The 12,474-nt window shown below is 44.1% G+C and overlaps 1 protein-coding gene and 1 non-coding gene across 3 annotated transcripts in view; one reads left to right on the top strand and one right to left on the bottom strand.

Moving 5' to 3' along the window:
• Window positions 1–5,931, bottom strand: part of Rragd (Ras related GTP binding D) — a 42,659-nt gene extending 36,728 nt beyond the window's left edge. The window contains exon 1 of one of the 2 annotated variants that reach the window (XM_078019621.1): window positions 5,345–5,931. In XM_078019621.1, the coding sequence (XP_077875747.1) occupies window positions 5,345–5,489 (145 nt within the window). In that variant the 5' untranslated portion in view covers window positions 5,490–5,931. The remainder of the gene's footprint in view (window positions 1–5,344) is intronic. The other variant, XM_005324706.3, reaches the window with a different exon arrangement.
• Window positions 1,603–1,676, top strand: Trnaa-agc (transfer RNA alanine (anticodon AGC)). Its single transcript has one exon. It is a non-coding gene; the product is annotated as a tRNA-Ala (tRNA).
• Window positions 5,932–12,474: the final 6,543 nt, after the last annotated feature.

The following is a 12,474-nucleotide window of genomic DNA, read 5'->3' as shown; positions in this document are numbered from 1 at the left end:
TGTTTTAATATTAAATTGGGAGAGATTTCTAAGAAAAGTAGAGTCAAGTTTCTCTGATACTCTAAATCACTGGTGATGATCACTATGTTTATAAAACATCTAATTTAAGATGATGCTTTCTCTATATAGGTATTAGAGGAAGCACTTAACTAAGGTGTGACTTTGGTAGCATCATTTAAATTTTCTTTTTAAAATATGGAATACCTGGGCTGGGGTTGTGGCTCAGTGATAGAGTGCTTGCCTAGTATACATGAGGCACTGGGTTTGACCTCCAATACCACACAAAAAAACTAAATAAACAAAATAAAGGTATTGTGCACGTTTACAACTAAAATTATTTTTTAAAAATATGGAATACATGGAATTTGCAGGCCACCTGTACACAAGGTTCAAGTTAATCTCTATGTTGCTCCAATTTTCAAAGATGTTACCAAAGTAAGTTGTTTAGGGCACAAAGGATTGAACCTGAGAAACTGATGTGACTCCATTTTTGAAAACAGCTTCTACCTCAAGGCCTGTCCAGTGGGAGCGGGGCATGATCCTTGTCCTTGGAGAAACCCACAGAACGCTCCTAGGCACATACCCACCCTGCTGAGTTGTTTAACAGGAGGGATCTGGGGCGCCAGGTGTCCCTAACTCGGTTACACTAGGTGAGGACCCATAGCAACCCCCTATCAACCACCAATCAGCGTGAGACAGGGAAAATATCTGAAAAGCCTGGTGACCCTCCCAGTAGCTTCAGTGATTGATAACATGGTTAGGCCACCCTGCAGTCTTGCAACCTCTCAGGGCCTAAACCAATCAGTTCAAATATATCCACCACTTGAACTAACCAATCACCCTTACCCAACTTGTTCCCACGAGTGAATGTGCTAATCAATGTTATGAGTTGTTGTTTGATTTTCCCAAAGTTATAAAATGATTTGCTGTGTGATGTTGTGACATGACGCATAGAGTATTCCCCCAAACCTATAAAATCTCACTGAACAAAGGACTAGGACTCACTCCCTGGGACTGCTGCGTTGGGAATGGTTATGAGTCCAGGCTCGAGCCTGCAATAAAGACTCCTGTGTGATTGCATCGGATTCGGCTCCTGGGGGTCTACTGGGGTCCCAGGAATCTGGCATTACAAACCCAGGAGTATTTATCGTTGAGCTACATTCCCAGTCCTTTTCATTTTTTATTCTGAAACAGGATTTCATTAAGTTGCTGAGACTAGCCTGAAACTTGTCATCCTCCTGCATCACTGGGGTTACAGGCGTGCACCCCTTACCTGGTGAACCCAGCTCTTTTGGAACAAAACGGAATTTCAAGGAAAGGGGCTTACATTTTCACATAGTTGACTCTTCTCTAAGCATTTTTCTTGCGGGGGTGCAGTCCTGGGGATCAATCCTAGGCCCTTGCTCTACCAGTAAGCTATATCTCCAGCTCTTGACCCTCTTATAAAACTCAAGTACTTGTAGCTTATGAAGTGGTCTCAGAAAAGTTTCCTTGACATCTCTTGAGTCATGGTTTTAGTATCAGAAGAATGATTATCTCAACTTTCAAGGAATGATGGGAAGAAAAATCATATAATTTTTAAAATTAGATAAAAAGATAGAGTTGGGGATTTAGCTCAGTGGTAGAGTACTTGCCTAGCACTCAGGAGGCCCTGGGTTCAATCCCCAGAACCCAAAAAAAAAAAAGAAGTTAAGGGAAAAAAGTGATTAATAGTTGGGAAATGATGGATTCACATTATGTACACACTTTCAGGAAGAATCACCTGCTAACCCTGGATCTTCATGCTTCCAGTAACAACCAAACTGTTGCTTTCTCAGATTCTAAGCAGGTGTGCAGGTTGCTGTGAAAAAATAGGCCAAACTTAGGTAGACTGTGGTGGGCAGATGTCTTAACCAAGTTTCCCCTAAAAATTGGGAAGGTCTTTGAGGGGAAAACCAATTTCACTTTCTGATTAAATATTTTATTGTACTTGGTAGTGAGAATGAAACCTAGAACCTGGCACACATTTAATATGATCTTTTAATTCCTTTCCTTGTTATTACAACTTTTAAAGCACAATAATTTTCTAAAATTTACAGTCCATGGTTCTAAAATAATAATTAATTATGACGCAAATTGTAGGGTTGTTCTGGAAGAAGGGTTGCTTAGGGGCAGGACTGAACTCCACGTCCAGCCCCTAAGCAATTGTTTTTTTTTTGTTTTTGTTTTTGTTTTTTTAAAGAGAGAGTGAGAGAGGAGAGAGAGAATTTTTTTTTTAATATTTATTTTTTCTTTTAGTTCTTGGCGGACACAGCATCTTTGTTGGTATGTGGTGCTGAGGATCGAACCCGGGCCGCACGCATGCCAGGCGAGCGCGCTACCGCTTGAGCCACATCCCCAGCCCCAGGAATTGTTTTTAATGGCTTCATCATTGCCCCCTTTCTGAAGATTTATCTGGACTGCAGAGGTTAAAGGTAAGACTCACCTTATCTGTGATTAATTACAATGAAAAAAAAAAAAAAAAGACTAAGAAGTGCCTAAATCTGTCCCCAACAGAAATAAAGTGCCTGAGAACACTCCTGCTATTCATGAATAAAATATAGGGTGGAAGCCAGAGAAGTGCAATTTAAGTCTCACCTTAGCTGCACTACATTTTCAATGCACAATGTGGTAAAACTCACAAGGTGCTGCTTTAAACATGAAATCAGAGATTCCTTTATAAGCCTCACAGATTGAGGGAAATGAAAATTGCATTATCCACCTCAGTCCACATGTCTTGCACAGTTCCTGACAAATTGCCTTGCAACTAACTAGTGATGCTTGTGGGTCATGCATCACCCTCCTAGGATACCATTTGCCAGGGTTAAGTTTCTGAACCTCATGGGAAAAGTCCAAGGTCTCCACTAAGAACAGGCACTAAACCAAGTCTCTTAGGATGGAGAAGGGAGAAGAATTCACTACAAAAATGCTTTGCTTGAGTTCAAAGCGCATCATATCCATCTTTACTCAGAATAAATAAGTCCCTGTTTTTTATATTCCATTTCTTAAGTTTGAGAGCAGGTAAGTATGAATTTTACCCAAAAAAAAAAAAAAAACAGGATTATAATGCAACACATCAAACAAACTTCTGAAGGACACAGGGAGGGAAGCCAAACTCCTGGCTTCTCTACTCCCTGGGACCATATCAGTTGGCATGACAATCATCAGGGCCAGTCCTAGCTGGAATTGCAGACGGGAGCCTATCTGCTACTGTAGAAAACAAATGTGCTGATAGAGATTCTGCTCTAAGATCTGTATCTCCAAATCAGAGCTAAGGAAACCTGGAAAGAACTTGGGCCAAAGATAACAAAGGAAATCTGAGATGCAGACCACCTACCTACATCAGGCCCAGGTGGAAAGAGGCCAGATTTGAGTAATATTTACCAGGGAAAATGTTAATGAACTGCTCTTCTCACTAAATTAATATATTCAATACTTTTTTAGCAAGATTCCAGGATGATCCTAAGAACTCACATGGGAAGTTTTATTACCCAAGTCATCAAAACATCAGCTACAGGCAAGTTTGCCTTTAGGTTAGCAGCAAGGAAAGTCTCCAACTCCAGGATCTGGAAAAGCCAATGTTCAGGGAATCTTACCTTTCGGGCATGGTTTTAATTTCACTTTAACTTCAAGTCCCAACATCAAAATTTTAAAAGTTCTCCCTTAAAGAATAAACAAACAGGTCCTGGGCTTTTCCAGGAATGTTATCTGCCCCAACCCCCACCCCACCTCCAAGGGACAATATTACATTGCTGACTTTTCTTCTGTTTTTTAAGCATATCACACATGCACCCCCTGGTGCACCTACCATTTCAAATACCTTGCAAATATATCCCCATTCTGCCTCTCCAGAATCTCCAAAGAATCTGGGAGGAGCTAACAAATGCAATTTGAATAATAATGAAGCAGCTGAACAATTTAATTACAAAAGGTAGCCCCAGAGACTCCATAGAAAGGGTGCAAAGCCTTTCTTTATCTACAAAAATGTGGCCTGGAGATCAACTGTGGGACCAATTAGTGGGAATGCATTAGAGGGAAGTACACAGGTGCACACACCAGTTTAAGCAAACTGGGAATTAGCACAAATCCTCCCAGGAGAGAAGATGGTAGGGAGGGAAAAAGAAAAAAAAGGTGACTTGGAAAGCTGTTTTCTCATCTGCCAGGCTCAAGGCTAAAGTTTACTTTTTTCTGATTCATTGAAGGTACTGTCTACTGTATGTAGAATAATCAAAACTGTCCTCAGAGAAAGACTTTGTACAGAGAATTTAAAATAAGTGAATTCTCGATAAAAGTTCTAAAAATATCAAGCCACAAAGGTACTTTTATCCCTTGCCCAATTTCTTCAGTATGAAGGATTAAAGAAGTTAATTCCTTCTCTAAGATACATACAGCTTCACCAAGAATAATGTTATGTTTAACAGCCTTGTTCTACTGACCTTTCCAAGTGACCTTACAACACAGAATCTTTTGCTTGCTTTTGAGGAAATTTTTAGATTGTTCTTTCGGGAATCCTAAAAAGCGCTCAACGTCCTTAGATCTTAAAAAATAAAATACAAGAAGTCTCTACAGGCTGAAGGATAGCTACAACCTGCTTCTTGAACAGGAAATAGTTTGCTTCAGGGGCAAAGAATGCCCTCGCCCCGCGCTCACTCCCAGGCAAGCACTGCCATGCCCAGCTGGTGACACTGAGCGCAGATAAGGTGTCCTAACAACTGTATTTGCCTGGATCCTGGGAAACCCGCGACCGCTCGGCGATTCCCGTAGTGAGCATCCCCCCCGCCCAGCAACCGCCCCGAGGGTGCACCCACATTGAAGCCCCAGGACCCCTCCCGTGGCAACGCGGGACAAGACTGACACCCGCAGCTGCAGACGACCCTGCCAGTCACGCTGCCGCCGGCTGCCTTTTTTTAGCCACGACATCTGACCTCCGCTTAAACAGCAGCGTTCAGGGAGAAGTCCCAGGGAGCGCCGGCGATCCTCCCCTTTCCCAATCCCGGGACCCTGCGGAGAGCTCTAGGGGGAGGAGGGGAGAGGCACCAGCCCCGAAAGGGGCCAGAAAGCGCGCGATCCTCCTGGCCAGACGCTTCCTCCTTCCCGCTTCCCCATCGATCACGGTCTCCCCTCCGCCTCCAGCACCGGGATCCCCCATTTTGCTGCTCCAGGTCGCTCCTCTATAGCCCCTCCCCTCCACCCTCTAAGTCCGATCCCCTGGATCCCCTCCAAGTCGGCGGCCCGCGCGCCTGGCCCGGTCGGGGCCGGAGAGACACCGAGAGAAAGGAAAGGGGCGCGAGCTGAGGACTCGCGGGGCCAGGGGCCGAGCGCTCACCTCCCTCCTCGTTCCCACTGTCCGGATCGGCGTCCGAGGAGTCGGGCCCGTCCCCGTAGTCCGCTAGCCCCACCAGTTCATCCTCCTCCTCTTCCTCCTCGTCGTCCTCGTCCTGTGGCTGCGTCTTCCCCAGCACCTGGCTCATCGCGCCCACCGGCCGGCCGACCGTCCCAGGGACAGCAGGGGTCCCGGGCGGGAGCCCAGCCGCCTCGCCAGCCGCCCACAACCTATTTCTGAATTGGGGTTTTGTTTGGAGCTTCGCGGGAGCCGGCGGAGGCGGGGGCAGCCTGTACCCAGCGGCGGGCGGCGCCCAGGTCCGGGTCGCGCGGTTCCCAGCGCGCCCCGAGCCCCCTCCCCCGCCCGCCCGCTCGCCCGCTGGCGGAGGAGTCAGCCGGAGCGCGGCAGTTCCTCCCCGAGGAGGGAGAGGGAGAGACTGCGTGACCCGAGTCACCTGACACACACTGTCACACACACATACACACACACACACGCACACACACGGGTGCGCGCGCTCACCCGGCTGCAGGCACTGCTCGGCGGGGCGCTGGGCCGAGGCCACACACACACACACACACACACACACACACTCTCTCTCTCTCTCTCTCTCTCTCTCTCTCTCTCTCTCTCTCTCCCCCCCCCCCAACGAGGGGTGCGGGGCGGCGCGGCGTCCTCCACCCAAAGAAACACTCACACAGACACACACGCCGAGCACTGGCCCCCGGACGCTGCGCTGTCACCCACCGCGGCTGCGCGCCAGGGGCCCCCACGCGGAGCTACTGCACGTGGTCCGCAAAGGCGGCCGAGCCGCGGGGGGCTGGGGGTGCAGGGAGGCTGCACATCCCGAGAAACCTCCTGGCATCCCGCTACATACACACCAGCAGTGCCCTTCCTTGGGCCGCAGTCTCCAACTTTCAGTCCTGGGCTAAGGTTCGGGTTCCAAACAGGCTTTCCCCCAACACTGCTGCGCCCAGGCCCCCACCCCAGAGCAGCATGCCTGCCGAGGACACCAGGTGGATGCTGAAGTACCCCGAGAAAAGAACTCAGGGAAATGCTCAGCGGCAGTGCAGTCTCCATAGCAATTGCTTTTTAATGTGTCTTTATGGTTCAAAGTGTTTCCCACCAAGAATATTCAAAACTCAGGCCTACGCAGATATAAATGTTTCTGAAGAAATCACATGCCTAGTGGCTGCCTAGACTAAATAATAATTCTTCTGCAGCCTTTTGGAAAAGGCCTCAGGTGTACAACACGCTCAGGGGCTATTCAGAGCCACCTACTCAAGTCTCATTGTTGCCTAGACTATAATCCCACATGAAATGTTTCCAGGCTTTTGTGGGAGGTGTGTGTGTGTGTGTGTGTGTGTGTGTGTGTGTGTGTGTGTTTAGGGGGTGAACAATTTTCAAATAGGAAAAGCAACGATGATGTGGGGGTGAGACTAAAACGTGCTTTCTTCCTTCATAAGCTTTTCACCACAAGACATACTGTACCCACCCTCCCAGAGGGCTAGAAAAAAAAATCACGTGGATGAACTTCCTTCTCTTAAACACAATAAGAAAAAAACCAGCTGGCCAGCAAGGTGATCCAGATCCTACAGGTGCCTGCAGTTCAGCAGGTGTTGTGACAGAGGAGAAAAGGAGAAAGGCAGCTCAGGCTGAAGACTGTCTGGGCCCCAAGGGTGCAGTTTCTTTACTGAGCACTACCTGCTGCTGATTACTGGTGGGGTCCAAGGATGCTAAGGGCAGAAATAGAGGAGCTCTAGTTCTGTCAAATCATCACTTGTGTCCTGGATTATTTAGTATTCCTGGGTGTTGAAAGTAGATGTAAACATCTTCTAGTGGGTGGCTGCTTCTGATAGGAAAGTCCTAGATTTTCCAGGTGGACAAAGTGTAACTTGGTATGACTGCATGGGTCAAGGTCCTTCCTAGGAGGAAACTGAAAAACCTTTAAGTGAAGGGACAATTTGTAGAGTTGTGGGCAGAATTTGGGGAATCAACACAAGAATTTGCAATAGTGGGAAGATATTACCACTTCTAAATTTATAAAGGAGAGAATAAATAAAGTTATACTTCGGAGAGAGGCAAAAAAAGGCATTTTAGCTGAAGGGGAAGTAGCCACTGCTGGAACCATCTGACATTCAGGACACAGCAGTAGAAGGAAATACCCAGATCTCTCCAATCACACCTTCCCGCCACTCTTTTGTAGAAGTTTCCCTTTGGTCAAATCCAAGGGAAAACCAGAGGACAAGAAAGCCTGGACCTAGTGGAGACAATAATGAGTAGGGAGGGCAGACTACTCCAGCAGGTAGTGCTCCCAGCCTGGAGTGGGATACAAACAGCATAACCAGCATAAGCAGGCTCTACTTCAATACTGTCTCTTCATCAATAAAACATTATCCCCTAAGAGTTATTAGGAAGATTAAAGGAAAATGAAATAAAACTCAGGTTCTTTCCAAGTTCATTTCCTAGGGGTAATTTTTCTAGCACATTTTTATCCTTTCTATAAAAGGAAGCCCTGGGGAAGAAGACTTTCCCAGAATGACTATGAAGACTTGCTTCTCTCCCAGAGCTAGCCTACTAGCCTGGGAAAGCCTTTGAGCTGGCCTGATTCAAGCTGCAGAGAGCTACTTATAAGACCCTAAAAGACAGAATAGCATCATCCCAGACTCAGACCTACTAGGGCATCCATGCGGTGGTTACTAAGTGTATATGCCCCATGGACCCAAGGGTGGCCATTCCCCAAGAAGAGAGCTCTTGGGAGAAATACCAGCAATAGATCAGAGCACACCCTATTTGAGAATAGGACCATCTTGAGAATAAAAAGGAGCAAGTACCACAAAAATCAAATGAAAATAAAGTTTTCAATTATTCTCTACTCACAGCTAGATAAAAGAGTGATATACAGGTTAAAGACATTCTAATTCACTGTCATTTGAGAAATATATAGTATTAGCAAATTTTGAATAAATAAGACAGGAAAACATGTATTGCTTTTCATTTTTTGCTATTATTATTTCAATACTGTCAGTTTTCAGACAAGAGACTTGTTGGGAAAAAAAATCCTTGGAACAATTCTAGAATTTAAAAATCATTTGTGTGAATTCTTGTTCAGAATTTAAATAAAAATTGAAAAACAGGACAAGAACCCTAAAAGTCTTTTAGAAACCCAGTGTGGGATCTGCTCAGTGAATTAGTGGCTATCTTGGCCATTCTCTGTCTTGGAGCTCAGCTTGTCTGTGGATGTCTCTCTACCAGAGTGTTCTCATTCTTTGTATGTAACCATGGCAAGTGGCCTTATACTTGACCAAGGCTTAGGACATATACAAAAGAAAAGAAAAGAAAAGAAAAGAAAAAAAGAGAGTGTAGAGGGATAGAGAAGGGAAAGGTAGAGATTTCTTAATACAGACCTAGCGTATTTTGAGAAAAACTTTAGGAAGAGGGAGAAGACAAGATTTCTTCTCACTGTAATCCTTGGGAAATGCCATAGTGAGGTAAAAATGAACTGTGAACTATAAACAAGTACTTAGGAATGAGCTGATATGCAAGAAATGATAGCTTGAAGACTCCATCCTCCAGGAGTCCCTGAAGATTTTAAGGAATCACAATAAAATGACAATTAAATGCTTTTTATTGGGCAGGGCAGGGGGATACTGGGGATTGAACCCAGGGGCACTTAACCACTAAGCCACATCCCCAGTCTTTTTTAATTTTTTATTTGAAACAGGGCTTTGCTAAGTTGCTTAGGTCCTCAATATGTTGCAAACACTGACTCAAACTTGCAATCCTCCTGTCTTGGCCTCTTCAGTCACTGGGATTACAAGATGAATTTTGTTTCTTGCCCATTATTTTCTAAAAGTAAATGGAGATTTTTTCCATAAATGAGGTACTATTTCAAAATAATGTGAACTTCAAAATATTGAGTAAGTAATATTATCTTCCCTACTTTATAGATAATAAAACTGAGGTTACACAATTTACCCAGGTGCCACAGGAAGAAGAATGGCAGAATTACTTGAAATTCAGGCGCCTCTTATGTGAGAATTTATTCCTATTTAATAGCCAAGGCTAAAGGCTACATTACACCATTGAACTGAAAAAGGTGGGAGGGAATTAAAGAGCTGGCTTCCAATCTCCTAGGTCAAGAAGAAAATCTCATCCTGTTTGGGGATACAAGCCTGAAATCCCAGCTACTCTGGAGGCCAAGGCAGGAGGATCACAAGTTTGAGGCTGCCTTGGCAATTTAGCAATATCTTCGGCAATTTAGTGAGACCCTACCTGAAAATTTTTAAAAAATAAGGGGCTGGGGACGTTGCTTAGTTAGTAAAATGCCCCAGGGTTTAATCCCCAGTCCAAAAAAGAAAGAAAGAAAGAAAGAAAGATCAAGAACCCACATAAACACTCAAAAATTTGTCTGCTTTCTTAGGCCATTTAATTTATAGGCTTTCACTGAGAGGAAGGGGGGGGTGGTGCTGAAAAACTTCTTAACCAACAAAAGAGAAAACTTCTTGTTATAATAAAATTGTCCATTGTCATCATTCCTTTTATTTAGAACACAACCATCAAGTGATTCAGTTCCTTTTCTGGTTTAAATGGCCATATTACACTGTATGCTAAACTAAAGCATAAAATCTAAATGTACTTTTGCTTGAAATTCTGAGTTTTAAAGGCCAAAAGTTTGTTTCCTTATTTCAGTGAATTATTTTGCTGTTACCAATTAGATGTCTTGTGACAAAGAATATGAGAGCTATTTAAAAGAAACCTGCACAATGTAGGCAGAGTAATTGCAGTCCTGAATAGGGCAAACAATTAAATACAGCCTGCATCCTGCATCCTAGGGTATTTTGAGGCATCTCATGGCATTGTGCCTGGTTCCTGGGATTCACATGTTGAAAGCTTTTCACGCTTTCCTTTTAAATATGTATTTAAAGCTATTCACTCTCTCTCAAAGCAAACAAAGAAAAGAGCCTGCTGCAGGATCTTGCTGGACTCCTTATATCCAGAGAACCCAAAGAGATTTCTCAAGAGGGCAGCTCAGAGCCTCTGTCTCACCTAAGACAGTTGATGAAACTCATGAAATCATGAACATTCATGAAATCATGTTCACTGAGGCAGACCATCATGGAAAGAGATTTTATTAAAATAATGTTCAACTATTTTAAAAACATAAATATGGTAAAAGAACCCAGGGCTAGGAATGTGGCTCAGTCGTGTTTGTCTAGCATGTACCAGGATCCAGGTTCAGTCCCCAGCACCATAAAAACATACTGTGGGAATAACAACAAACCCTAACAGCACAAAAGAATATCTACTGAAAAGTTAATTTCTCTCTCTCCTCTGACTATAATCAACCCCCATTCTCAGAGGGAAACACTCTGCCCTTAAATGAGCAAACATACTCATAGCCATTTTAGAGATTTATATTTTATAACATTTTTTTCTTTTTTGGGGGGGGGCAGTGGAGGGGATTGGGACTGAACCCAGAGGCACTTTACCACTAAGCTACATCCCCAGACCTTTTAACTTTTTTATTTAGAAGCAGGGCCTCATGAAGTTGCTTAGGGCTTTGCTAAATTGCTGAGACTGGTCTTCAACTTGTGATCCTTCTGCCTCAGCCTGCTGAGTTGCTGAAGGAGGGGGGGGGTGCTTCATCCTTTTAATCATTGACTAATGCTAAATAAACAAACAAATAAATGGAAATTGGTGGGATGTTTTTAGTGTTCTTTGAAGAAATAAACAGAGAAATGTGATTTACAGGGATAGTCAGAGAAGACCTCTCTGAAAGAGAGCTAGCACAGAGAAAGTAAGGATGGAAAGAATTACTCTGAAGGTGTATCACCAGCTGGAAAAACCAAGGAAAAAGGTCAGGTCTTGGTGTGGGAGGAACCAAAAGGTCAGTGTAAGGTAAGAGGTAGCCACAAGCCTTTTTGGACAGGTTGGGAGTTTGGATTTTATTCTAAGCACCACTCGAAGCATTAACAATTTTTAAGAAGAGAGGAGAAATGGGTGGTTTGCTTTGATAAAAGCTAACTCTGATAGATTGTCTCTGAAGATAACCACAACCATCTATCCCAACCCATGTGCCCTTTTGCAAATGTGACTTTGTCACTCCTCCCCTCCGGTACTCTCCTTCTTGAATCTGGGCAGTCCCTGTGACTTGCTTTAGTCAGTCACTTTCCTTTAGTCACACTTGAGTATGGTAGAAGTGACAGGGACATGGTGCAGCTTCTGAGACTGAAATGTAAGATACGGTTGCTTCCTTTTAGCTTTCTTGTAACCTTGAACCACCATGAAAAGAAGTTGAGGCTAGCCTGCTGGAGAGGCTCCATCAGCAGAGAGATCCTGAAGGGTGACCAAGCACACGGTCACAGTTACAGAGGCCCCAGTACTCAGCTATTCCAGCTGAGGGTCCAGACATGTGAATGACACCATATTGGATTCTCCTGACCAAACTTCAGTTCCATGCACAAGTGTGGCTCTGACCAGGCGACAGACTCTCTTCCAGCTGAATGCTGCTCAGCTAACACAGAATCATGAACAAACAAAATGAGTGCTTTTAAAAAACCATGGAAACTTTGAGTTGCGTGGTTATGCAACAGTAGATAACCGATGGACATACTCAGGCTGATGTGGGGAAAATGGATTGTAGGGGCCATCGGGGTAGAATGAGAAATAATAGTTCAGAGGCCACTGTGGTTGCCCAAAAGATAAACAAGAGGGAATAGAGGAAACGGAGAGAAGTAGGTAGATTTGAAATAAGTTTACGAGACAACATAAGATTTGTTGACGATTTTGACATTGGAAGTCAGTGAAATATTCCTCTGAGGCATTTCATTTGAGCAATCAGATGTACAGAAATGAAGTTTATTTAAAAAGTAAGTCTCACATAGGAGCGGGCTTATCCTGCAATTTCAATATCGATTATGTTATTATTTTTGTTGCTTTTGTTTGCAGTGTTGGGAATCAAACCTAGAGCTTTATGCTGTTAAACCAGTACTCTTGTACTCAACTACACCCCCAGCCCTGTCATCTTGTCTCTTTGACATAAATAATCAAGTTTTCCAATTGCAAGCCATGACATTTGTGTTATCCAGGAAAAGTCCTAAACTAATGAGTTAAAATTTCTGTTTACAGACATT

The sequence above is a fragment of the Ictidomys tridecemlineatus genome, chromosome 8 (assembly GCF_052094955.1).
Source record: "Ictidomys tridecemlineatus isolate mIctTri1 chromosome 8, mIctTri1.hap1, whole genome shotgun sequence".
Classification (NCBI taxonomy): Eukaryota; Metazoa; Chordata; class Mammalia; order Rodentia; family Sciuridae; genus Ictidomys; species Ictidomys tridecemlineatus.
This window is presented reverse-complemented; position numbering and strand designations above follow the sequence as displayed.